The 25,396-nt window shown below is 50.5% G+C and overlaps 1 protein-coding gene across 1 annotated transcript in view; it reads right to left on the reverse strand.

The window, feature by feature from the left end:
• Positions 1-5,703: 5,703 nt before the first annotated feature.
• MAP3K4 (mitogen-activated protein kinase kinase kinase 4) overlaps positions 5,704-25,396 on the reverse strand; it is a 105,048-nt gene continuing 85,355 nt past the window's right edge. Inside the window, exons 16-27 of the mRNA XM_021086224.2 lie at positions 23,951-24,047; positions 22,998-23,144; positions 19,915-20,015; positions 19,168-19,248; positions 16,492-16,683; positions 15,142-15,212; positions 13,532-13,648; positions 12,494-12,653; positions 10,462-10,584; positions 9,462-9,568; positions 7,556-7,735; positions 5,704-6,216 (exon numbers count right to left, since the gene is read on the reverse strand). Of these exons, the coding sequence (XP_020941883.2) occupies positions 6,196-6,216; positions 7,556-7,735; positions 9,462-9,568; positions 10,462-10,584; positions 12,494-12,653; positions 13,532-13,648; positions 15,142-15,212; positions 16,492-16,683; positions 19,168-19,248; positions 19,915-20,015; positions 22,998-23,144; positions 23,951-24,047 (1,397 nt within the window). The 3' untranslated portion in view covers positions 5,704-6,195. The remainder of the gene's footprint in view (positions 6,217-7,555; positions 7,736-9,461; positions 9,569-10,461; positions 10,585-12,493; positions 12,654-13,531; positions 13,649-15,141; positions 15,213-16,491; positions 16,684-19,167; positions 19,249-19,914; positions 20,016-22,997; positions 23,145-23,950; positions 24,048-25,396) is intronic.

Raw genomic sequence — 25,396 nt, forward strand, 5'->3', positions numbered from 1 at the left:
CCACAGATGCAACCTACAGTGCAGCTGTGACAATGAGGGATCCTTTAACCCACTGTGCCCAGGCGGGAGCCAACCTGCATCTCAGCAACCTGAGCCCCAGCAGTGGGATTCTTAACCCACTGTGCCACAGCGGGAACTCTCCTCCCTGCTGCTTTGAGGCAGGGAGTTTAAGGCACTTCTAGGAAACCAAGTCCACAGAGAGTTTTTATTAAAAAACACCGGCCATGCGAAATACGTTTAAGGCAAGTGGGCCGATTCCGTGACTAGAGGTCAGTGTGATTAGCTGTGCAGGGGGAAGAGAGGCACTGAGTTACCTGCTTCCTTGCTCAGTCCTGCTGGGACAGCTGCCAACTGCTGTATTTGCTAAAACAAAACCTCTTTAAAATAGCTACTCGTGTTTAAAACTTTTAAATCACTAGCATTTTTCTACTATATCCCTGAGTGCACCTGAAAGTCAGGGATGTAAGCCCTTCAGTGTGCAGCGGACGTGACAGTCGCAGAAAGGGGCCCCTGTTTCTTTCGGGGCGGAGCGGGCCGCTGAGCTGGCCCCCCAGGCCAAGCGGAGGCGGCTTTTGAGGCTTTAAGGTCCGACTCCGACTCACAAGCAGGGACGGCGCTGGGGAGGAATCAGTGCGACGTCTCCGGGGCACCTGTTCCCGCTCAAACCAGAGTTGAATCCAGCTTCCTCCAGGGCGCACGTCGGCCTTGGGCACAGCTGCCGGGCCACACCGGGGAGGATGAAGTCTCGGGGTGCTCTCATCACCTGAGCACGGCTACAGGAGGGCAGTGCCACTACCTCCTGCCGTTTCTAGGACCACAGGAGCGGGACAGGCCACAACTCCAGGGCCCAGCCCGCACTTGGCTGCGTACCGCCCCTCTGCTGAGCTCCTGGGAAGGCCACCTGCCAGTGCGACCGGTCACTTGGGTTGTCCTGTTCACACCAGTGCCACCTCCTTCAGCAAATGTTTTCGAGGTTCAACCGCAGCGGTGGCCACGCGCTGTTTACAGACGGCAAACAGAGGCGCTTGCGGCACGTGTTCAGTGCCCGGGGCCGCGGAGTGGGCAGCTGGTCCTCCTCCAAACGAAACGGTCCTGACATCAGCGCTGACGTGAGACACGAGGGCCGCCTCAGCTGCGAAAATCTCTCCAGGCTTGGGGGCACTGGCTTTGCCTGTGCCTTTGGGGATGACACCACGGTATCTCTGCGCTCTGCCGCCCACGAGGTGCTTGCAAAGGGGGAAGCTGTGTCCGTGACTGAGACAAAGTGCTCAGGCGGACACAGGGCTGTGAGCACCTGCCCCGGCATCAAGATGCAGGTTCCTTTTCCACCCACGCCAAGGAATCATTTAAGGATGTCAGTTCAGCTGCTAACACCCCCTCTTTCTGGATCCTTCTGCACCTTATAAAGGGGGATCGACAGGTAACTGGTTGCACCACAGGTGGGTGATTTCCTAAGATTATCTTCAGAGATGTAATATGAAAACATTTAAAAATCAATGGCTTTTTTTTGGGGGGTAGGGTGCCCAAGAATGAGTGAGGCTCAACCAGCATCCCTGCTGAGCATGCTAGACCAAAGGGGAAAGCAACGCTCTTTCCAGGGCCGGTCCCCCGCCCTCTGAAATGCCCCTGCCCCTGCGCGGAAGGCCGAGGGGGGGGCCGTCACCAGTTAACCAGCCGCCTGCCCTCACGTGATGCTCCTCTACAACTGCAGGGCTGAGGACCTGCAGCCAAGACCCTCTGGCCTGCAAAGCCAGCAACAGCAGTCTCCGGTCTCTACGGAAGAGGTCTGCTGACCTCACTCCAGAGATCACAGCGTCAGTAGTTGAGTCTGCGATTTTAAAAGAAAAAAGAACCTACTCCCTGCTTTTACATTATTTCTTTCTTTCTTTCTTTAACTTACTGAGAAACTATTTTTACAGGTGTTCCCATGGTGGCTCAGGGGAAACTAGTCTCACTAGCATCCAGGAGGACACGGGTTCGATCCCTGGCCTCACTCGGCGGGTTAAGGATCCGGTGTTGCCATGACCTGTGGTACAGGTCACAGACGTGGCTTGGATCCAGCGTTGCTGCGGTGTAGGCCAGCAGCTAACAGCTCCGATTCAACCCCTAGCCTGGGAACCTCCATATGCTGCAGGTGCGGCCCTAAAAAGACACACACACAAAAAAACAAAAAAAGAAAAAAGAAACTATCTGTACAGTAAGTTCAAGTTATATGCTCTATTTTTTTTTTTTTAAAGCAATTTAAGCTCAAAGCTTGCAGAAAGAAGGAAATAACAAAGATGAGTGTGAGGGAAAAAAAGAAATGGAAACCAGAAAAACAACAGAATATTAATGAAATCAGAATGGATTCTTTGAAAAAAAAAAAACAACAAAATCGATAAACTGTTAGCCAAGAAAAAAAGAAAACACAAACATTAAAATAAAAGTGTAGATATCACTATCAACCTTACAGAACTTAAAGGTATTATAAAAGGATACTATCAACAATGGTATGCCAACAAATTCAACGGCTTGGCTAAAATGGACATATTTCTAGAAAAATGTCAACTATTAAAAGTGACTAAAGGAGACTAGAAAACTCAAACAGACCTACAACAAGTAAAGAGACTGAATTAGTAATTAATTCCCACAAAGAGAAACCCGGGCCCAGTTGGTTTCACCAACGGATTCTACCAAATACGTAAAGAAGTACAGTAAATACCAATTCTTCACAATCTCCGGAAAAGAAGAGGACGAAAACTTTCCGACTCACGGTGTGAGGCCGGCATTATCCTGGCACCAAAGTCAAAGACACCACAAGAAATGAAAGCCACCCAGCAATACCCCCTAGGTCACACGAAAGCAGAAGTCCTCAACAGAACATTACAAATGACACAGCAAGAGTAACACCTAAACAGGACTACAAACAAGATCAACCAGGTCTCACCCCGGGAACACGCGATTGGCTTAGCATCCAAAAATTCACTGACGCAATTAACATACCATAGTCACAAAGGCTTAAGACCAAACGGTCACCTCCAGAGGTAAAGAAAGAGTATTTGACAAATCTGAACTTCTAGTCATGATAAAACTCTCAATAAGCCAGGAGCAGGGAAATACCTTCAACCAGATGTGAACGCCCACACCACCGCAACAGAACCGTGAAAGAACTAATGCTGCCCTCTGAGGTCAAAAACCATGACGAGGCTACTCCTGAGTCTCACCAGGGGTATCTGACGCTGAACTGTTCGGGACCCGGCGTTGCCGTGAGCTGTGGTGTAGGCTGCAGATGCGGATCCCACGTTGCTGTGGCTCTGGTGTAGGCGGGCGGCAACAGCTTCAATTTGACCCCTAGCCTGGGAACCTCCCAGAGGCCGCAGGAGCAGCCCTAGAAAAGGCAAAAAGACAAAAAAAAAAAAAAAATCATCTGTTCTGTTATATACTAGCAATGAACAATCTGGAAGTGAAGACATTTTCATTCACAGTAGCATGAGAAGAATAAAATACTTAGAAATAAACTTATTAACAAGTTCAAGAATTGTACGCTGAAAATTACAAAGCACTGCTGAGAGAAATTAAAGATTCAAATAAATGTCAGGATGAACTGTCCATGAGTTGGAAAACAATGTTCTATAGACACAGTGCAATCTATCAAAATCCCAGCTGATTTTGGGGGGGCAGGGGGAGGGGGAAAGGAATCGACGAGCTGATCCTAAAATTCATAGGAAAATACAAATGATCTAGAATATAGCCAAAACAGTCTTGGAAAAGGAAAACGAAGTTGAACTCACACTTCGAATCTTCAGAACTTACTACAAAGCTACAACTCATCAAGACAGTGTGGTTCTACAGAGGACACCCAGATAGAACAAGGGAACGCAGCTGAGAGTCCAGAAATAAACCCCTGGGGTTATGGTCAACTGATTTCAACGAGGACACCAAGAATAGTCTTCTTGACAAATGATGCTGGGTCCAGATCGTATCTACATGCAAAAGGATGAATTTGGACCCTTATCTGTTATACACATGAACTAAAAACAGAGGACAGGCCTAAACTCTTGGAAGAAAACAGAGGTGTCAATGCCCAGGACGTGGGGTCCAGTCATGGTTAAGATTCAAGAGCACATGCAATAAAGAACAAGCTGATAAACTAGACTTCAAAATAAAAACTTCTGTCCTTCAAAAGAAACCAGTAAAAATGTGAAAAGACAAGCCACAAACTGGGAGAAAAAACCCTTGCGAATCACTTATCCGGTAAAGGACTTTCATCCAGCATATACAAAAATCTCTCTTAACTCAATAAGAAGAAAAATAAGCCAATTTTAAAATGGACAAAAGATTCAATCAGACATCTCACCAAAGAAGACAGATGAATGGCCAACGAGCAAGCACAAGAAATGCTCACTGTGGTCAGGGAAATGCAGAGCAAACCACAATGAGATGCCGCTTTGCACACGCTCGAAGACTGTCACCCGAAAGAGAGGCAGCATCATGTGTCGTCACGGGCAGGGAGAAGCCAGAACCTGCACGCGCTGCTGGTGGGCATGTAAGATGGTGCAGCCACTTTGGAAACAGTTTGACAGTTTCTTAAAAAAAAAACTGAACATGGATTTACTGTAGAGCCAGCAGCTCCATGAGAAATGAAAGTGCAGGTCCACGCAGAGACTTGTACGTGAATGTTCAGAGCAGCATCGTTCAAAGTAAACAAACAGTGGAGCTAGAAAAGGAAGAAATAAGATGTGCGGCACATCCACGCAGCGGAACAGCATTCAGCAATAACAAAGGAAGCCGGACACAAAAGACAGCATATCAGAAGATTCTATTTATATTAAATGTCCAGAAAAGGCAGGTCTGTAGAGACAGTAAGTGGCTTGGCGGCTGCCTAAGGCTGGGGGTAGGAGTATAGGGAGTGACTGCAGATTGACACGCGGTCTCTTTTTTGGGGTAGTGGGATTGTTCTAAGATGGATTATGATGATGGTTGTGTGATGATACAACTATGCTGGAAAAATCACTGAACTGTATACTTTCAATATTACGTGAACTGTACTCAAAAAGCTGTTTAAAAAACTGAAGTAAAAAAAAAAAAAAAACCTCTAAGTGTACGAATCCGCCTGTGACCCCAGCTTTCTCCAGACATTAATTTCTATACGGAGGGGCTCTACCACCTGGAGGTGGGTGAACAAGAACCTGCCTGAGCACCCACTTGCCCAGAGCCACCTGCTCCGTGGTAAGGAGAAAGTCAGATGGCTTCTGAAAAGAGTTCAGGAAGCTTTAAGGTCAATCTTTAAAAAAAAATTTAATAGCAAGAAGAAATCAAAGAACACCAGCACTGACATATAATCTGGGCTATTTTAGAAAACTAATGGCTGAAACAGTTACATTCCGAGAAAGATGTTTTCTTGCCAGGAGATCATGCAGCCGTATTTACACGGACACAGCACCCACACGTCTTGGTCTGGAAGTGAACTGAGCCCGGCAGCAAGTGATAACAATACACACACTTAAAAGCCCCCCCCTCCGCCCCTTACAGCCTTGGTGTGGTTTCACGTCTCTCTCTCACCTTTTAGCCGGAGAGTCTAGGTCCTGAAGGAGCTCCCAGCCCAGTGGCCACACTGGCCCGTACCCCAGTGGAGGAACACGTGAGCGACAACGACAGACCTCAGGGGTCAGATACTGTGTCAGCTCTGAAGCTGGTAACCATTAAAAGACAATGTGGCGGAGCTTTCCTAAAATAAACCATTTATTGAAAAAAGAACCTTTTTCTTAAGTTTCATTGATCATCCTTTTGCATAACAAACCTGCGGCTTGCCCAGGACAACAAAAGGCAAGGTTTCAAGGTCAGTGCACTCGACAAACGGGAGATTAACAACAAGGCCCAGGACGCCTGGTAACACTACGAAAATACGACACCGATGTCACAGTGCCCAGTCACCTGAGAGCCAAGGTGACCGAGGCGATGGTCCGGGTACAGTAGTAATGGCACTTAACATGCAGCTTCTTTACCTCGCGGACACCGTCACTCGGGAGGCCCCGTGCCACATCAAACAAACAGGAGCAGCAGGAGAAGTGACGCTTGTCACCTGTGCAGTCTTCAGTCTTGGAAGGTTAAAAAGGCTTCTACTGCTTCTCAGCAGAGTCTTCATGTAAATATTACATACAGTAGTGATGAAGGGGTTTCCGAGTACACACACCACCAGGCCACAGGGGACGGGCTTCATTCTTCATCTGTGCAAACCTGGGAGGAGGCAGAGACAGCTGAACCCTACGGACCCGAGAGCCCCGCGCCAAGTCACAGGCAGTGTGTCCCGGGGCCTGGCTCAGAGCCAAGGCCGCACGCTCGCATACCGTGCATCGGCCGTGCTCAGCTACTGCTCTGTGCAGTGCTTTGAAGGCATTTTTAAGAATGTATCCGGACAATATCCGCTCAACAGAAACTGTTCTTATACTTTATAACGAAGAAATAAATTTTATTTAATTGTAAATCCCTAATATCTATCTATACAGCAAATCCATCTCCTGGTTAATTTCACTCACGCAGACATAATGTCACCCTACCCTCTGGCACATTCCTTTATCGGAAGATCCTCTGCAGGGCCCTGTCAGTGTTTTCTCTTGGGTTCCATTCTCATTCCACTTCTCCTCACGTAACCTTGCAGCAGTATTTCTGTCTCCCCAAACCACCATCTCCCCGGCCCGAGCCTCCACCAGCCGCCGCCTCTATCATCCCGGCGGATGGGACCTCCATAACCCGGTGACACAAGCCAGGAGCCTGGAGCCAGCCTGGACTCGTCCCCCTCGCGCGCTCCTGGCCAGGTGAACTCCCGAACATCGCCGAGAAGCCACCCCTGACTGCGTGCCCAACCCACGCCCTGTATTGGCAGCTTCCCACCTGCCTCCAGAGGGACGGTTCTACAGCACAACTTAATCCCGTCCCCCTCAACAATGGGTCCTTCCCCAGCGTCTCCTTTAGCCGTTTTCCACCTGCTCTGCTCCAGCAGGATGCACCTGCACGGCTCCTTGACGGGCTCCTTGACGGTCGAGAGCCTTTCCAGTCGCTTCCATTCTGCCACCTCCTTCCTCCCTTTCCTGACCCGGCTAAAGCCTCCCAAAGAGCTCAGGCATCTCAGTCTTAAGAAAGCAACAGCTGGGATTCCCTGACTGGATTAAATTCCTCCAACACGGCGCACGTGCCGTCATCACCGCTCCTGACGCAGGACTCCGCCACCGCCACCCCGTCTCTGCCCTTCTGGAGGGCGCGGCTGTTACCAAGCCCACACCCAGGCCGGCCGCCCACTCGGAAGAGGGAAAACTACATCGCGCAGCCGGTCCCATTTCACAGCCCACTTCACAGTCCCCGTGGAACGCCAACTGCCCAAGTGGATCAAGGGGCGGAACCTTAACCAACACCTCCCGGTAGACAAAATGAGCCCAACTCCCTGGCATGGTACGTTCAGCTCCTTTCTATTGCACACACAGGCATCTTATATCCAAGTTTCCCCATCTCCTTCACGCCAGATGCACACAGCACTCCCACAGTCAAACGCGGGGGAGGACTACACGGCAACGTGCCAAACCTTGATGAAGGAATGGTCCAGGAGCTGGCTGGCCGTCCACCTCATCCTGGGCTCACTTTCTAGGCAGTGAGCAAGGAAGTCCTTTCCTTCCGGGCTCAGTCTTTCAGGGATCGGTGGCTTATGCCCCATCCCCACCTTGTACATTATCTGGAAGTTGTGTTCATATTCATGCCAAGGTCTCTAAAAACAGAAAGGAAAAAGAAATCAGGTTTCAATACTACATAGCCATAAAAAAACGCCACTGCCCAACCTCTTTTGAGGCATCTCCATATTAATACATATTGAGGCCGGCAAACTTTTTTTTAAAGAGCCAAAGAGTAAATACTTTAAGGCCTGCAGGCCACACGGTCTCTGCCACAACTCTATTTAATTCTCCCACTGGTAGCATGAAGGCCTTGGGCAACATGTCAATGGGTGTGACCATGTGCCGATAAAACTTTATTCATAAAACCAGCGGGTGGACATAGTCTGCCTACCCCATTTAGATGTCCTGCTGGCCCAGCATTATCTAGATGCCATCGCCATGCAAAGAAGAAATGTCATATATAAAATGATAGAAAAATGTCAATAAAACATTAACAGTTATCATATAGGGATGTTTAGCACGCTACCTTGGTGAATGATTGGTACCAAATTCTTTTAGTGCACAGTTTAGATTATTTTATTATGATTATAAATGAGATTCATGGGGGAAAGAACTAAGTTTGTGTGGAATTCTAATTGGCGTACCACTGTTTAGTTATTGAGATTTATCGGCCTTTTTTTTTTTAACGGCCACACCTGCAGCACATGGAAGTTCCCAGCTGCAGCTGGGGCCTACGCTACAGCCACAGCGACCCCGGATCTGCCGCATCTGCGACCTACGCAGTTTGTGGCAACGCCAGATCCTTAACCCACTGAGCAAGGCCAGGGATTGAAGCTGCATCCTCACGGACACTATGTCAGGTTCTTAACTTGCTGAGCTAACCTGGGAACTCCGAGATAAATATTCTTCGATGTGAGAACCTGTTCTTTTTCTGATGTGTGGCTTGAGTGAAATAACAGAGATGGGGGCATCCTTCTACGTTAATGTTGGAAGAAAGAGTTTGATTTATTGAGCACTTCTTTTCAACAGCTACGAGGTGTAACCATCATTAAATGTCCTACTAACAACACTTCGGAGGTTCTAACTTTGTTGCTCTGTAAGTAATGCTACACCCTCCGTCCCACCCCGTGCCTTCAAACGTCAGTGTCACCGTCACTAGGAGTGTCACAGATCAGCTTGCAGCACTGTGGGACCCTCTGTTTCGCCCCGAAGCCTCCTTCCGCCTGCCCGCCTCCCTCCGTGTCCGGAGCCCCGCCGACTGCGGATCTTTTCCGCCTTTCGTGTTCTGTCTTTTCCGGAATGTCACACAGCTGGAATCATTTGGTACGTGGTGTTTCCAGACCGGCTGCTTTCACTTAGCAATGTGCTTTGAAGGTTTCTTCGTGTCATCTCAAGGGCCAATTTCTTTATGTTGCTGCGTAATAGTCCATTGCGTGGGTTCCCAGTTTATCCACCAGGAAGGTATCTTGCTTCCTTCCAAGTTGGGCAATTATGAACAGAGCTGATACAGGCCTTCCTGCGCCCGTCTCCGCAGGGACCTAAGTGTTGCGTATTTCCTTTCTTTGTAGCTGCTTGCTTCTGTTTGTATGAATCACAGCTCTGTGCTCTTTCTGTTCCTCTGAGGAGTTCGCTAAGTCCCCTATCTCATAAACACTTGGGTCCTAGTCTGTCGCCTGTCTCAGCTTTTTCTGCCTTCTACGGGTCATTCCTCTATTTTGCAGGAAATGTGTGCACGGCTGCATAAAGGTCACAAGACCACAATTCCTGCCCGTGCCTGTAAAGCGCCCCCTCGAGGGGTCCCCCCACGGGGGCTCCGCTTACCTTGCCGGTCACCATCTCAATGACAACACAGCCCAGACTCCAGATGTCGGCCGCTCGCCCATGGCCCTCTCCTTTCGCGCGAGTGATGACTTCCGGAGCCATGTAAGCTTTAAAAGTCACAGGTATGGTGGTAAGAAGGGGTTACACATACAGCTCCATGAACTAACAGCGCCGAGCAACACAGTGATGTTGCCAATAATTCACACAGAAGAAACCACTGACTTGTCTGGGGAGGAAACTTTCTCCGAATTACATAATGCGAAATGTCAAAACTGAAAATAAACATCCCAAGTCAATTTCTCTCTTTCTTTCTTTCTTTCTTTGTCTTTTTAGGGTCACACCCAAAGCATATGGAGGTTCCCAGGCTAGGGGTCGAATCGGAACTGCACCTGCTGGTCTACACCACGGCCACAGCAATTCAGGATCCGAGCTGTGTCTGCAACCTTCCCCATAGCTCATGGCAACACCAGGTCCTTAACCCACTGAGCAAGACCAGGGATCGAACCCACATCCTCACGGATGCTAGATGGGTTCATTCACCACTGAGCCGTGGATGGGAACTCCTCAACTAAGTATCTGGAATGGACATTTCTGGAGTCAAATTATCTTCTAAAAGACCATTTTGAATGTGCAGATATTCAGACAAATTGTATTCACAATGAAAATATGAAACTGAACCTGCAAAAGAGGATGTAAAATTTTACCTGTTTCTAAGCAACCAAAACATTCCCCATTGAAACATCACGTTGTTTCAACTAGAAAAGACTTAATAAACCCAACAGGAACAAGGTTTTCCTGGGAAGAAAAAGGGGCCTTCCTTCCCTTTAAGGGAGAAATCGGGCCTCCCAACCTGCTAAGTACTGTCAGGCGTGGTTTGTCATTCGTTTGGTTAGAAGCCCTCGCCTGCTCTCCACATCTGCTGCCCAGAGAGAAGGGAAAGCCGGGGTCCCACGCACCCTGGAGGGAGCCCCGGCGCCAAGACACACCTAGCCGGACCCACCTGCCGTCCCCAGTGTGCTATTCACTTCCCCAGGCATGGTCTGCGCGTTGTTTTTAAGCTTTACCGAGCATCCAAAATCTCCCAGTTTGATGAGCCCAGACGACGTAAGGAAGATGTTGGCGCCTAACAAGGAAGAAGCAGGTGTTAGCCTCTGAAACACAACGCAGGTAGTTTAACGTTTACACGGTAACCTACCTAGACCAGGAACTTCATTCCCAAACTTTACGAAGGTTTATGAAACTTTACTTGCAAAGTATGATCATAGAAAGATTTATTCACAAACGCTAATACCGAGTAATTTTAACATTAGTGCAGAGAGCTTTGAGCAATAATTTTGAACTGAAATATGTGTATAAATTCTAACGTTAAAAACGCAAGGAGCAGAGTTCCCGTGGTGGTGCAGCGGAAACGAATCCAACTAGGAACCATGTGGTTCGATCCCTGGCCTCACTCAGTGGGTTAAGGATCCGGCATTGCCGTGAGCTGTGGTATAGGTCGCAGACACGGCTCAGCTCCCGAGTTGCTGTCATTGTAGTGTAGGCAGGCAGCTACAGCTCCGATTCGACCCTTAGCCTGGGAACTTCCATGTGCTATGGGTGTGGCCTTAAAAAGCAAAAAACAAAACAAACCAAAACACCAAGGAGCTACTTAAAGAGAAATTACACATAAAACACAAACCCCTGTGGGGGCAGTCCTGAAAATCAGTTTGTATACAATCAGTAGCGCCTGTGACGAGGCAGCACGCAGACAAGAACTGGCAGCTGCATTGCTGGTCTGCAGGGCTGTGTCCAAGGCCACGTGGGCAGACCGGAGAGAATGTTCTATGACTGTCAGGACGCAGGCCTCACGTGCACTCCAGCTGGAACCGGGGCCACTGCGCGCGTCCCAGGGCAGCTCCCTCTGCTGGCTGCGGGGTGCTCCCCCCTGCAATGGGCCGCCATGTGGCCTCCGGGACCTCCTTCCAGAAGCAACAGAGCCGCTTGGGGCAGATAACTGGCCCCTCGATGCCGCAACCTGTCTGTCCTCATCGCCTGAGTGCCCCCAGGGTACGTGGTCCCCAGGCGACCACACAGGACGTGAGTGGACGGACTTGGCCCGAGGACTCTGAGGGAGACTCTTTTTGGCCCATGACAAGAAGGCACCGCTTGACAAGCATGGTATTTGTGCCAGACCAACTGGAAACGGGCAAGGCCAGGGCCTGACAAGAGCCAGTTAAGCAACTGCCCCGAATGATCCCAGCAGCAAAGTGATGTGGCGCACAGGAGGGTGGGCGGCTGCGGGGCAAGACGAGCCCCCTCCGAGACCGTGCTCCCAGCAAGCAGGTGCCGGCGTAACACCCCACCCCCCGGCCCCTGCTCCGAGTCTCAGGCCCAGCCGAGCCAGGCCATTGTGGTGTGGAGCTGCTCAGGCTGGGCTCGGATCAAGTGACAGAAGGGGATCCTGCAGCCTGCGGCCAACCAGAGACACAGCTAACCTGTCGCTCCACAAACACAGGTCAGGGCACAGTGTGGCTGAGGCAAAGACAAGAGGGACAGCCGTCAGACAAAAGCGTGGCTACTCTCTCACACGGGAGGGAGGCCTCTGAGTCATCAGCGTGACCAAACCCATCTCCAGCAGGCTGGGGACCCTGTCTCCCCAGCCTCGGCTGCACGTCACAACCAACACTGGCCCTTCCGACTCACTGTCACTCTGCGTGTTCAGGACGTACCTCAATACACAAGGCTCTTGGGGCAAACAAAGGAGGCTCTGAGCACGACTGCCCCGTGAACAGGGCAGAGGCCAAGTCGGCCGATACAACGGCGAATTTCATTGTGGGGAACGAGATTTGGCTAAAAAGTGGTGCTGAACAGAAGGGGCGGACCTCCGCCTGCATCGGTGGAGACGTGCTCCAGACAGTTCCTCGATGTTGGGCTCTTGGCAGAAGAAGTGAAAGCAAAGGTGTTTCTCTCAAGACATGATGGGTGGGGGGCGGGAGCACCTACTAAGCGCAGGGCTCGTGATGCCTCGGGCAGGCCGGGGAGGGTGGGCTGACCTTTGATGTCGCGGTGGACGATGCCGTGCTCGTGCAGGACGTTGATGGCTACGGTGATCTGCTTGGAGTACAGCCTGATGACGTGCTCCTGAAGCCCCAGCCGGGATACCTCCTCCAGGGTCCCCTCGTCGCAGTACTCCATGAAGATGTACATCTCCTCCTGCGGGGTCGGACGCAGCCTGTGTTTACGCGGCCCTCAGCGAAGAACCCGCACCCCCGCTGGCCACACCCCAAAGGAATCTTCTTTCTAACGGGACGCTACACTCGGCATCCTGAACGCTGCATTTGTCTTAAGCCAGTTGTCTCTAACTCCTCTGGTGTCAGGTGTCTCTGCCTGCCTCCTCTGTCTGGAATTATACAGCCACGGGGGACGGGAACGTGGCCACGTCACAGGTGACAAACGCCTGTAATCCTCTGAAATGAAGTCTGCTCTATAATCTCAGACAGGGACCAACAGGGCTGTCCCTATAAATACATCATTAAGTACTGAAACACATCCTTTTCAAAGATGAATGTGGGGGGGGGGATATTAAAAATCACCAATATCCAGCTTCCCCTGGAAGCTCATACGCCACCAAGATGCTCCGAGTTGTCCTCTTTCCCACAGTGTTTACTTGGAAACACGAGGGAAAGTAGCGTGCGGTCTTCATTTGCTCTCATCTCACAATGGTCCCTTCAACACACGCCAAAGGAAAAAACGGCATGACTTGACAGTGTGCTCAACAGTGGTTCCGCCAAAAACGGGAGGAAAAACAGCGACAAGCTGCGGGAGGGCTGTGACAGACGGCTTCTGGTCGGCAGGATGGGTTTCAGTGCTTTCTACTGTCGGGTTAATGACTACCGTCTACGACTTACATTTTAGGAAGAGCTCCTCTAGTCTCAGAGAGAAGGCAGAAATGGTGTAACTCATGGTGATTTCCTGATAATTAGGCAAAGTTACTGTGCTCTGCAATGAGAAGACCTGCGATGTAGAACAGGACTCCACCTGCGCCCCTACGGACCCTCACACACCAAGCAGTGTGGTCAACGTGGGCTTACTCTGTGCAGCTCCACACCAAAATACCGAACCAGATTGGGGTGTTTGATGCCTTCAAAGATTTTCAGTTCGTCTGCAGTTTCCTTGATGGTCTTATGGTCATTAGGCTGAAATCGAATCTGTAAAAGGAAAACTACGGATTAGCGTTGGCACCGTCATCACAAACTAGAAACAGGCTGGCGCTGAACCCGGGGGCTGGAAGGCCGACATTTCCGCCGGCCACACCCACAGGACTACGGCCGGAGTATTTGTGACTCTACTGCCAGACTTTCTTTCCCTTCTTGTTCCCAGAGAGTTAGACACAGCTGCTTTAGAATATGTGCTGAGATAACAGCTAATGGCAGAGTTCCTGTTGTGGCGCAGTGGTTAATGAATCCGACTAGAAACCATGAGGTTGCAGGTTCGATCCCTGGCCTTGCTCAGTGGGTTAAGGATCTGGCGTTGCTGTGAGCTGTGGTGTAGGTTGCAGACATGGCTTGGATCCCGCATTGCTGTGGCCCTGGCATAGGCTGGTGGCTACGGCTCCGATTAGACCCCTAGCCTGGGAATCTCCATATGCCGCAGGAGCGGCCCTGGAAAAGGCAGAAAGACAAAAAAACAAAAACAAAAAAACAGCTAATGGGATCATTTTCATAACTGCGAACGGAATTAACCAAAATCCTAAACACTCGGGAAGCAATCACAGGTGCGGAGGCTCTGGGCAAGTTTGAAAGATGAGATAAGATTCTGCACGGACAGGAGCTCCCGTCGTGGCTCAGTGGTTAATGAATCCGACTAGGAACCATGAGGTTGCGGGTTAAGGATCCAGCGTTGCCATGAGCTGTGGTGTTGATTGCAGACTCGGCTCGGATCCCGAGTTGCTGTGGCTCTGGCGCAGGCCAGTGGTTACAACTCCGATTAGACCTCTAGCCTGGGAACCTCCATATGCCACGGGTGTGGTCCTAAAAAGACAAAAAAAAAAAAAAAAAAAGATTCTGTGCTGACAAATTTTACAACCAAGCTGGACCGAGGCTACAACAGCACAGGTAAGGGCCACCCAGGGAAGATGAAGAAACGCTGCAGGGGTCCAGGAGGGGGCATGGGCAGCATGGTCCAGGGGCCGCAGTGCCCGCTGCCTGCACCGCTGCTTGGGGCCCAAGGCTGCGGCAGCTCCAGCCCAGGTCCTCGGCCCTCGGCTGAGCCGTGGGGCCTCTCCCGGCTGGGCCTTCCTCAGGCCCTCCTTGCTCCAGCTGCTCTACCTCCAGCAGTTCCAATGCTGCTGTTTCTAACTTATCACAAATGCTACTGCGCCCCCTCCCCCAAATGCTGCTGCTACCAGCGTCCTGTGAACCCCGTCGGCCTCCCGCTGGCTGCCCGCAGCACAGCCTGAGCGCTAGAGGCAGAGCGTGCCTGGTCTCATCCTCCTCCGGGGACTCGTCGAGGCCTCCTCTCCTGGATGAGCTCCGTGAATTTACCTGGCTGCTCCCGCCGGAGCGATGCTCAACAGCAGGCTGGGCTGAACCCCTAGAGGAGCGCTCAGGCCAGCTCTGGCCTCGCAAACACAAGTTTCGCTTCCAAGTCTCTGCACGCAGAGGCTTCAAACGAGAAGGGCCCAGAGGCCCAGAGCACCCACCTCCTTCATGGCCATCAGCTCGCCGGTGTCCACGCTGATACAGGTGTAGACCTTCCCGTACTGGCCTTCCCCTGCGGAGAGGGACAAGCAGGCGGCTCTCAGCCCCGCCCCAGCGCAGCCCCGCCCCGGCGCGTTCCCGCAGCACAGGAATCCCGTCCGGTCCCCGATCTAGACTCCGCTCCTACAATCACGCTTGCTACACCGCCTGCCGCAAGACTTAAACTCCCTCTGCATGTTCCCAGGGACCCTGGCGTCTACGACTCGCCTGCAGTTACCGTCAACAGAGCCGGCGTGGCTTCGGCCAGTCGCAGAAGAGGCATGAAGGTGGGTGAGCAGGAAGCCCCCCCGGGGCCCTCAGGGAGCCTGGGCACCTCGATCTGCACACCCAGGGCTGTGGGAATGGACGCTCCACTGACAGCCCTTTTAGGGCCTTAAGGGAACACATGGCTGGATAAGACGGTAACAAGAAGCACCACAGCGCGGAAAGAACTCGATTCTTCTCAGTGTCGCCCGCCCTACAGGACCGCGCGACGCAAACTGGCGGCTGGAGGCCCAGAGCGTCCCAGAGACAAGTGTTCGCTCCTTTGGACCCAAGTGCTCAGGGGATAAACGCATTTAGGAGGGAGGATGGGAAACTTAACCGCGCTCCTTCTGCCTCGCGGCCCACCTCCCGTTACTTCAGGAGAAAGTAACGGAAACCTGGAAACGAATTCATCAGGCGGCGTCTTAGAAAAGCCTGTCCTGTCTCTACCTGTGTCCAGTCTTGCTTCGATAATGGTTTTGTGGGACCCAGGTCAAAAGGATAAAGGCTGGAACAAACGGGTAACAGGTACGTCGTTCTCCACTAGCAACGTCTCTTTTCTTAAATTACTCACTGAACTGATTACACTTGCAGCTGCACAATGATCAACACACTCCAACTGCACAGGATGCCATCCCTGCCCCCAGCGCACCCCCTCCACTGGCAATGCCGGAGGTATGGACTGGTGCACAGCTATTCAATTTAATGAGCCATGGAGCAACTGCTTTCTAGACGGTGAAGGAAGGAAAGGTGTGTGTGACTGGGACGTGCTGCTGTCTGTCCAGCAGAAAGTGGCGCAACAATGCAAATCAACTAAAACGGAAAAATAAAACCGTCCTAAGTTTCTTTCTGAAACCTCTTTGGCATCACTCTTAGAGCACACTTTACAAATGAAACCAAAAGAAAAGAACCCTCTGCAAAGGGCAGGATGAATAACCACCATGCCTGTGAGAGAAAAGGACCAACGACGTAGACTCAACCTAAAGACGTGTCGCCGCCGCTGCTTCTAACAGCGACGGCCTTTGCGTCTCGCTCTTCGGTCTCCTTACCGATTTTGTTTCCTCGTTGCCACTTAAAGGTCACCTTCCTCAAGCCGACGTGCATCACGTTGTCGTAAGATTTCGGAGTGTCACACACTTGACCGATGATGTTCTTTCTGCGCATTTCTCGGTGTCTCTTTTCTTCAAACAGTCGGACGGACCTCTGGATAGCTTCTATGGGGCCTTGCCTGGACGCGGTGTCTGCGGGGAGAACGGCAAACCCAGTCATCCCGACCCCACGACCAAGTCCGCTTCCAGCACATAAAAACAAAGACAGAGGAGGGGCCGCCGGCACCCACCCCAGCTCGTGGGCGATGCAGATGCTCAGGGGTGAACTGTGGGCCACCAACATCTAACAACCTCAGGGCGTGCCACCCCTAGATAAACACACCCACCAAACACACACACGAGTGAGACAAACTGCTGACTTGCTTGCCCAAGTCCTGGCTGGACTCGGCAGGAACCTCCCCCGGCCCCCGGTTTCCTCTCTCTCCGATCCGCTCTCGTCACTCGGACGCAAGACCTGGCCATGTGATTCTCCCACGTAATTTCTTTCACGGGTTCGTCACACCACGTTTACCAGGCGTCCGAGGCCATCACGCAGGATCCTTCTCCGCCATGCCCCTTTCTCCCGCCACGGGCTCTGGACCAGCCCAACCGAGACCTTCCCACACAGAGCAATCCCTCTGGCCCCACGCCCTTTGCTCCCAGTTCCCGGCTCCTCAGGCCAGAGCTCAGCAGAAGCACCACACCTCTTCCAGGAAGCCTTCTCTGTGGGAGGGGAACTAAGTTTTCCTTTCTCTAGAGTGAATCTGAATCAGAAGGGCTGATAAAACCCTGGCTTCATCATTTTCTAGGTGTTGGACAACCAGCAAGTTAATTAACCTCTTTATACATCAAATTCTTCTTCTTTTTTTTTTTTTTGTCTTTTTGCTATTTCTTGGGCCACTCCTGTGGCATATGGAGGTTCCCAGGCTAGGGGTTGAATCGGAGCTGTAGCCACCGACCTACGCCAGAGCCACAGCAACGCGGGATCCGAGCCGCGTCTGCAGCCTACACCACAGCTCACGGCAACGCCAGATTGTTAACCCACTGAGCAAGGGCAGGGACCGAACCCGCAACCTCATGGTTCCTAGTCGGATTCGTTAACCACTGCGCCACGACGGGAACTCCCATCAAATTCTTTTTTTTTTTTTTTTTTTTTTTGTCTTTTTGCTATTTCTTTGGGCCGCTCCCGCGGCATATGGAGGTTCCCAGACTAGGGGTCAAATCTGAGCTGTAGCCGCCGGCCCACGCCAATGCCACAGCAACGCAGGATCGAACCCGCAACCTCATGGTTCCTAGTCGGATTCGTTAACCACTGCGCCACGACGGGAACTCCCCATCAAATTCTTAATCTGTGAAATGAAGGTAATAAAATCTCATTCACAAAGAAAGCTATTGTGAGAATTTAATGAAATCACACACATAAATATAGGAAAACAGGAATATTCCAGAAATTTTAGCTACTGTCATTATTCCTTATTTCTCCATCCAGCGACCTCCATCTCTCCAGCTTCATGTATCGTGATTTACAATAAGAAATATTTTTTTCACACACAGAGAGGTATCTCAAGCACGTTGCATGACTCACTGTGACTCTTACTACATGTGACTAGGACTCCATCCCAATTTTTTTAAAGATGATTTTACAACCCACTCGTGGGTGAACAGCCTGTAACATGAAAGCACCACCTTATCACACAGCTCTCTTCCAGGACTGCCCACACCATGGCCTAATTAGCTGCCTGAGAGCCTGAATTTTCCGACAAAGAGATCGCCGAGGCCTGGGCGACCGGAGGGTTAGTCTGAGATGTTCCCAGGGGTCGGTAACGCTCTGATTACAGTGTCTGACTGCCATCATTTCTTGAAAACATGGATCTTTGTTTCCCTCGCCTCGAGACATGAGGCATCAAGCCTCCCTGGCACTGAACACGGACGGCTTCACAGCCCTGACATATTCCACTGTCAAACAGTTCTGGGAAAGGCTTTTTTTTTTAAACAATAAACAATTCTCAAAAAGGCTCAGTCCTTAGCATGCCAGTGTAAACTGTAACTCTCCCAAGAGTTCCCAAATTTACTTGACCACAAAGTATCTGTTTGGAAAATTCTCACAAAGACCGGCATCCGTGGGAGCCGCTGGTCCTGTGAGAGGCCCTGGACAGACCCCCTCCCTGTCCCCCAGGCTCGAGCTGACAAAATGTGCCCCCTCCCAGGCCTCTGCAACACCCAGCCTGCCCGGGACTGGTACACGGGCACCACGGCTGGTGCCGCCTCCAGTCTTCTTCTAAAAGCCCACTGTCGTGGGGATCTTACGAGTCAATTCACAAATATTTATCACATTCTTACCACATACAACGAATCACGCTAAATAAGGGCCTGCCCAGGTGACATACAGTTCGTTACCCATCATACCGCTTGAAAAACACGCAAGTGGGTAAAACATCTCTGATCCGAAGGATCTTTTAATTGGAAGAAATAGGAACTGTACACACACAAGCAGGGACAGAAGACGCCAGCGGTATAAAAGAGCCTGCAAGACATTCATTCACGCGAAAGCCCTAGTAATTCAGACGCTAAAACACATCTTCGCTGGAGCGGCTCACGTTATGCTAAGATGTCTGAGGTTCAACATCCCCCTCTTACCCTTGGTCTGGCTGATCAGCGTCCGAAGTTCCCAGCTTCTTCGAGTTGACCCACTTGAATCACCTTTTGGATATGCTGGTTCTGCAGAGAGAAGTTTCCCCTACACATTAAGACTCACAAAACCGACGGGCTCGTTGCAAGGCTGAGATGGTGGGGGCGGTGAGGAGCCAGCAGCAGCCTGTCCGTCCTGGAGATGAGTCTCCACTGTGACGTGAGTGTGAGAAGCGCCAAGGGTCATTCCCATTCAGCCAACTGCACCCAACTGAGCTGCTAATGGACTTACAGACCTTTCACCTCACCAACCTCCCACGAGTGCCAGACCGAGAGCACTGAGCGGAGACTGGATCCCTTGGGCGGCCCCCCCCCACCTCAGAAAGGCCCAGAGAGACACCGCAGGAGCAACCTCACGGCTGCTGGGCCCAGACGCCCGGTCTGCATTGGAACAAACGTCAGCACGTCTTGGACACGCAGGGCCACGTTGGTATTTTCGAAGTAAGGGTGCTTGACACGTCAAATATCAGGAATAATGACGTTAACAAGTTATCTAGCAACGCAAGTAGGAAAGGCCAAGGCCGCCAGGAAGGCATCTCTGTGAAAAAGCCGGTGTTCAGCATCAGGCCCTCCCGGAGCGCTGCACCCGGTGACTTCGGCGCTTCTCGAAGGCCTTAACGACCGAACTGGGCGGACGGAGGGGAACGGAGGGGGACGAAGGCCCGGGCGGGCCGGGCCGCGGGGGCCCCCACTCACCGTCTCGCTCCTCGGTGGGGCTGGAGTGCCGGCTCAGGGACCTGAACTGCAACTCGGCTGCTACGGAAGCCAGGCGGTCGTTCTCGGGGACGCTGGAACCCCTGTTTTAATGTTTTAAAACACGAGGCTGTCAGTGCAGCGGCACTCGACAGCTGCGAGAGGCTCTGCCAGAGCAGGGATCCTCGGCTGGGGGCGTTTGTTCCCCAGGGACACCTGGCATCTAGTGGGTGAACGACAGCCCCCAACGAGCCTGTTCACCCAAACCAACAGCGCTGCTCCTGAGAAGCTGCCACGTCTATCCCTCCAGAGCCAACACGTGGGAACCTGGCTGCCTAACACTTGCTTCATGTTAAAGAGAGCAACAAAAGTGAAAAAACAGCATTTGCTGAAGTATTATTGACATGCGTGGAACGCTCCATAGTATAAGCCCAGAATGGCTGAACATTATGAACCCAATCTGCCTGATGTTTAAAATTATCATCCCACTTAACTTAGGTGCTTAATTCTATTTAAAGTGCTGAACTCATTACATGATTCAAAAGCATTCAAACCTCTTAATGAGCAAACGGAAGGGAAACCTAATGACCTTTCAAGCAGCGGCCCAGCAAAGGCACAGAAGAGGAGCAGGCTTCACAGAAAGGACAGCGTTAGTTTGCTGCTTTTCCAGAATAGAGTTAAGTGGTCAGCAAGCCAGAATGAATCCATAGAGTAAAGAAAGCCCAGAAATAAATAAAGGGAAGTAAAACTGTAAATCAACTCATGCAAAACGCGGATGGGGTTTATTAACAGGTTGAGTGTGTCTCTTTTCAATGAACGGTGAAGTATGGTAGCATTTATGCTCTTTGTACTGGACACAGAGCAGGCTTGAGGCATCATGGTCTACGGGACAGACGTTCACAACCTACGGAGGATGCGATGCTGTTTTACTTCCCCAAACTCGTGACTCTAGTGGCGTACTTGTTACGTCTGATGAGCAGGGACACCTGCTGCTGCCATGGAGTCCTCAAAAGTCCCAGCAGCATTTCATGGGAAAGATCACTGATGCTGAAGTGAAGAAAGGCACCCCACTCCTAGGGCGCGCCCAAGACTGGGACCACGGGGGTGCCACTCAACACCTCTATTTTCCTGATTTCCCAGAGACGAAACTGCCAATTCCACACCCTCCTATCCCTGCCAGGGTAACAGGCAAGAAAATACACTTAATGAGGTGGAGTACGGGTGAATGTTTAACAGCTAATCTGCAGGAGGCTGCAGGTTTCAGACTTCCAAAATTCCTGAAAAATTAACAATCAGCTCTTGCAAACCAGTAAGAACCAGCTCCAGTAAGAACACTGCAAAAATGTTTTCTAAACAACAGTAAGAGAACTGAAATCCAGACTATTTCCCAAGTCAAACCGTATCAAGTGAAAATGTTTATCGGGTGCTAGGAGCCAAGACCAATTTCCCTGCGGCTGCTGCATCTCCACGACGGGCAAGGGCCGCCTCCCCCTGCAACCGACATCAGGAAGCTTCCTGGGGCGTGCTGGGAGGTCATTTGAGGCCCCTCCACAGGCGCACAGGGAGGGCTGAAGCTCGAAGGCAAACCCTGCATGTGCCAGGCTGCAGGACAGGAGAGCGAACAACCCTCAGCTCTGCCCACCTTCACCCGCTTGGCTGTGCTCTGCCCACCGCCCGACACCTGCCATGAAGCACAGAACAGTGTATCCAGGCCTTCGAGGGGCACGTCATGATGTGAAAACAGGCCTTCAAGGTGGCACGTCGTGATGGCAGTAAAATTTCTAAACCTTAAGGACCATTGAAGAACACTTGGGAACACAAAACACGCTGAGCAACGACTTCTGCAAAGCCCGAGATAAAAAAATTGCGTGAACAGGCCGACGTGCAGGTATTTAACTAAAGTGCGTTTCCCGTGCACACCACCGACTTGTGAAAGCCTTAAACTAGAGCTCTCGAAATCCCTCTTCTGGAGGAGTCTCTGTGTGACCGTGGGAGCCGGGGTCTCCCCAGCGGGGACCGCACGTTAGGGTGCACTGCGTCCCTCGCTGCCTTTGTGAGAAGACTGTCAGCGCCCACGGCAGCGGGAAGCTCATGTGGGAATATGTACCATGAAATGCTCTAGACATTCAAAAAGAGGGTAAATGGGAATTCGTTCAATGTTAATTGTTAATTTTTTTAGTTGACTGCATAAGCTGTAAAACACTTTGGCGTTTTTTTTTAGGTTATAGACATGTGTCACTGAAAATGAGGCATATTGATCTTCGTAGTGAATGAGAAAATTTTAGACTGTTGGAGAGTAAGACTAAGAAGACCTTAGCCCATCTGAAACGTTACAGCCGTGTGTTATCGTTCTGCCACCACTGCATTAGCAGTTCTTCTTAGGAGCTGGATGCAGGGCACTGAGTCTCTTCACAACTTCATCTTTTTTGGTCAGTTTTTATCCGCGTCTATCACTGTCCCCACAGAAGGATGAGCACAGTGACCGTGTCTATTCTACCAGGAACGAGAGCGGAATTGAGAGTCCTTTCTCCGTGACGTGCAGGAGAACTTGATGAAATTCTCCGTCCCCCACCCCCCCAAAAAGCAAAAACCACCCCAACTAAAGCCCCAGCAACTCCTATTTCCACTACTATACACTCATCATCAACTGTACAAATTAGGAGATGTAGTTGGAAAACTGACCCTCTTAAAAAAACACATCACCACCTAACGGCAGTAATCAGAAGGCATCTTTTGAGGGACTCCTTGGAAAGGCCTCAGAAAAGGATGCACATTCTGATACAAAATCCTCGCCTCAGTGGGCCGGGTTCTTTCCTTCAAGACTCTCTCTGCCGTTATTACCAGCAGAGACTCTGGTCATTTTGGTTCATATCTGCACCAGAGAAATACAAAAATCAGGCAGCGCGTGTCCTGGGGCTGGTCCATGCTGGAGCCCTGGGCCGCGACACCCACGGGAGCCCGTGCGTGTCACACGCACGGGGCAGGCCAGCGCCTGGCGTGTCCCAGGACACCTGCTAGAGCCGAGGTCCCTGCCGCAGTGCATACGGGGAGGGGGGCGGGGGCACATGACCTGGTGGAGGCGCTACCTGGTATCATGGGCACTGCTGCTGGGTTTGGGCGGCACAGAGTCGCTGCCTGAGGGCCCAGGGCGGCCGGCAGTGGCGGCGGCAGCGACGGTAGCAGCAGTGGCGGGGCTGCCGAGGCTCCGCGCGTCCGCAGGCACACTCCGGGTGCTGGGAGGAGAAGAAGAGCTTCAGGAACAGGCGAGGGAAGGGGTCGGGCTCTCTCGTGGACTCGGTTAAAAATAAAATCGGGTGATGAAGCGAAATGTTTTCAAAGATAAAATGCAAATGGTTCTTTGTGATTCAGGTCTAGTAGGAAAAAGAAAAATAACTCATCGCGAACTAAGTATTTTCAAAAATAATTCTGGTTCCTTTCCTGGCAAATACTGTAAAAAATAAATTCAGCTTTTAAAAATTGATTACACAGGGGAAGAACGAAGCTCACTACCTCAAGAAGCAGAAATGCCACCACATTCAGGGTAAGTATTTTGAAAGCATTCGAGTTTCTGGACTCACTTTAGTATTCGAGTTGCTTTGCAGTGACACACACACCTAACAGTCGGGACTGGAAGGATGAACCCAGTTTTTCCTCCAAGTCCAAACAGACACTTAGTACTGTTTTGCAAATGTTTACTGCGCTAGGCACACTCACATTTGTTTTCCTAAAGTTATTTTTCAAAGACAAGAAAAGAAAGAATTATTCCAAAGCTGGAAAGCATTTAGTAGCTGGAGGTTATAAAGCTCAGAGGCTAAGTTATCTTGAAAGGTACAAGTCTGTTTTAAACTTGCTTGTCGTCTTCTTTTGCAACTAAGGCACTATGGTATTTCTTCAAGAGCTTTTAAAAACGCTTGAAGTTTTTAAAAGGAACACAGAAAAAACCACTTCGTTATCAGAGCAAGCATGAGCAGCTATCAGAGCATCAGCACGCACGTCGAGGAGAATCCATGAAGCCAATGAGCAGGTAAGCGCCAAATACCTGAATCCCTCTGGAGTGGGGATAATGAGATGTGGGTTAGGAGGGTCGCTGTGGCATCGCGGTACCTTCACAGGACGGGGGCTGTTCCGATGAATGGCTGCCAGTGAACACAGCGACAAGTGCACTTATTAGAGGGTCAAGAGAGAACTGTCAAACCAGGCAATTCAGTGGAAATGGGAGGTGGCTTACTTCTGCCGGTGACCAAAATAAAACCATATACATAATTAGGAAAAGCATACTACATATACAAATGCTGGGAAAATGTCATTTTTTGGAAAATTAATACAGTTATATTACACATTCAAACTCTTCTCCAGCGAAAACACTTCCTCAGTCTCGGGGTGAAACATACATACAACGTCCATGTAAGCAACCATGTGACCCATTTCAGAGCCAGACGAAACGCGGCTTGTGTGACATGTCTCTACTAAAAAGAAATTCTCTATGCTGTCTACATTTTTCAAAAGATTCTGGTCAAGGGGGACACTTCAGCAGGTCCTGAGCTGGGGAGAAGCCCTTCTCATCTTCCTGAGTTCTTGGAATGTTACCAAATTCCTTCCAACCAAAGCAGGAGGATGGGCGCAGTGTAAACGGGTGACTCTTTTCAGAACATGTTTCCGTCCCTTCCTCTTTTAAATGTTCTGGCAGAAGGTAAACACGGACGAAATTTTTATTTTATTTATTTTTATTTATTTATTTTTGTCTTTCTAGGCCCGTACCTGAGGCACATGGAGGTTCCCAGGCTAGGGGCTGAATCGGCGCTGTAGCTGCTGGCCTGCACCACAGCTCACGCACCACCGGATCTTTAACCCACTGACCGAGGCCAGGGATCGACCCCGCATCCTCATGAATGCCAGCTGGGTTCGTTAACTGCTGAGCCACGACGGGAACTCAATTTTAAAGCAGACAAAATTTTAAACAAAATTTAAGAGACCTTACCTAATAATTACAAAAATGATCACAATTCTGCTTTCCCATTAACGAAACATAACTACTCATGAATATGATAGGTTTTGTCTAGTTCTCCCTAACACCTTTTACTCTTATTTTTAACTTTGTTTTAACCTTCCTGAGCATTTTAAAATGTCATAACTTCTCTTCCTATGTTAATCATTTTAGTCTACATGTTTTACCCTAAATATGTTTTATCCTAAATGGAAAAACCTCCCTATTCATGCTTTTTGTTTGTTTACTATTAGCAACAATACACAGGAAAGACAGAAGTACCAAAAATGGAGAGATCTGAAGAGAAAACTTGTAAAACAAAAATCAAGTGACTGTTAAGAAGAAATTCAGGGGAGTTCCCGTCATGGCTCAGTGGTTAATGAATCTGACTAGGAACCATGAGGTTGCAGGTTCAATCCCTGGCCTTGCTCAGTGGGTTAAGGATCTGGTGTTGCTGTGAGCCTGTGGTGTAGGTCGCAGACTCGGCTCGGATCCCACGTT

This window comes from Sus scrofa, chromosome 1 (assembly GCF_054392235.1).
Source record: "Sus scrofa isolate SSC_HxYL_T2T_F1_AM1 chromosome 1, Sscrofa_HxYL_maternal_Yorkshire_Landrace_v2.0, whole genome shotgun sequence".
Lineage (NCBI taxonomy): Eukaryota > Metazoa > Chordata > Mammalia > Artiodactyla > Suidae > Sus > Sus scrofa.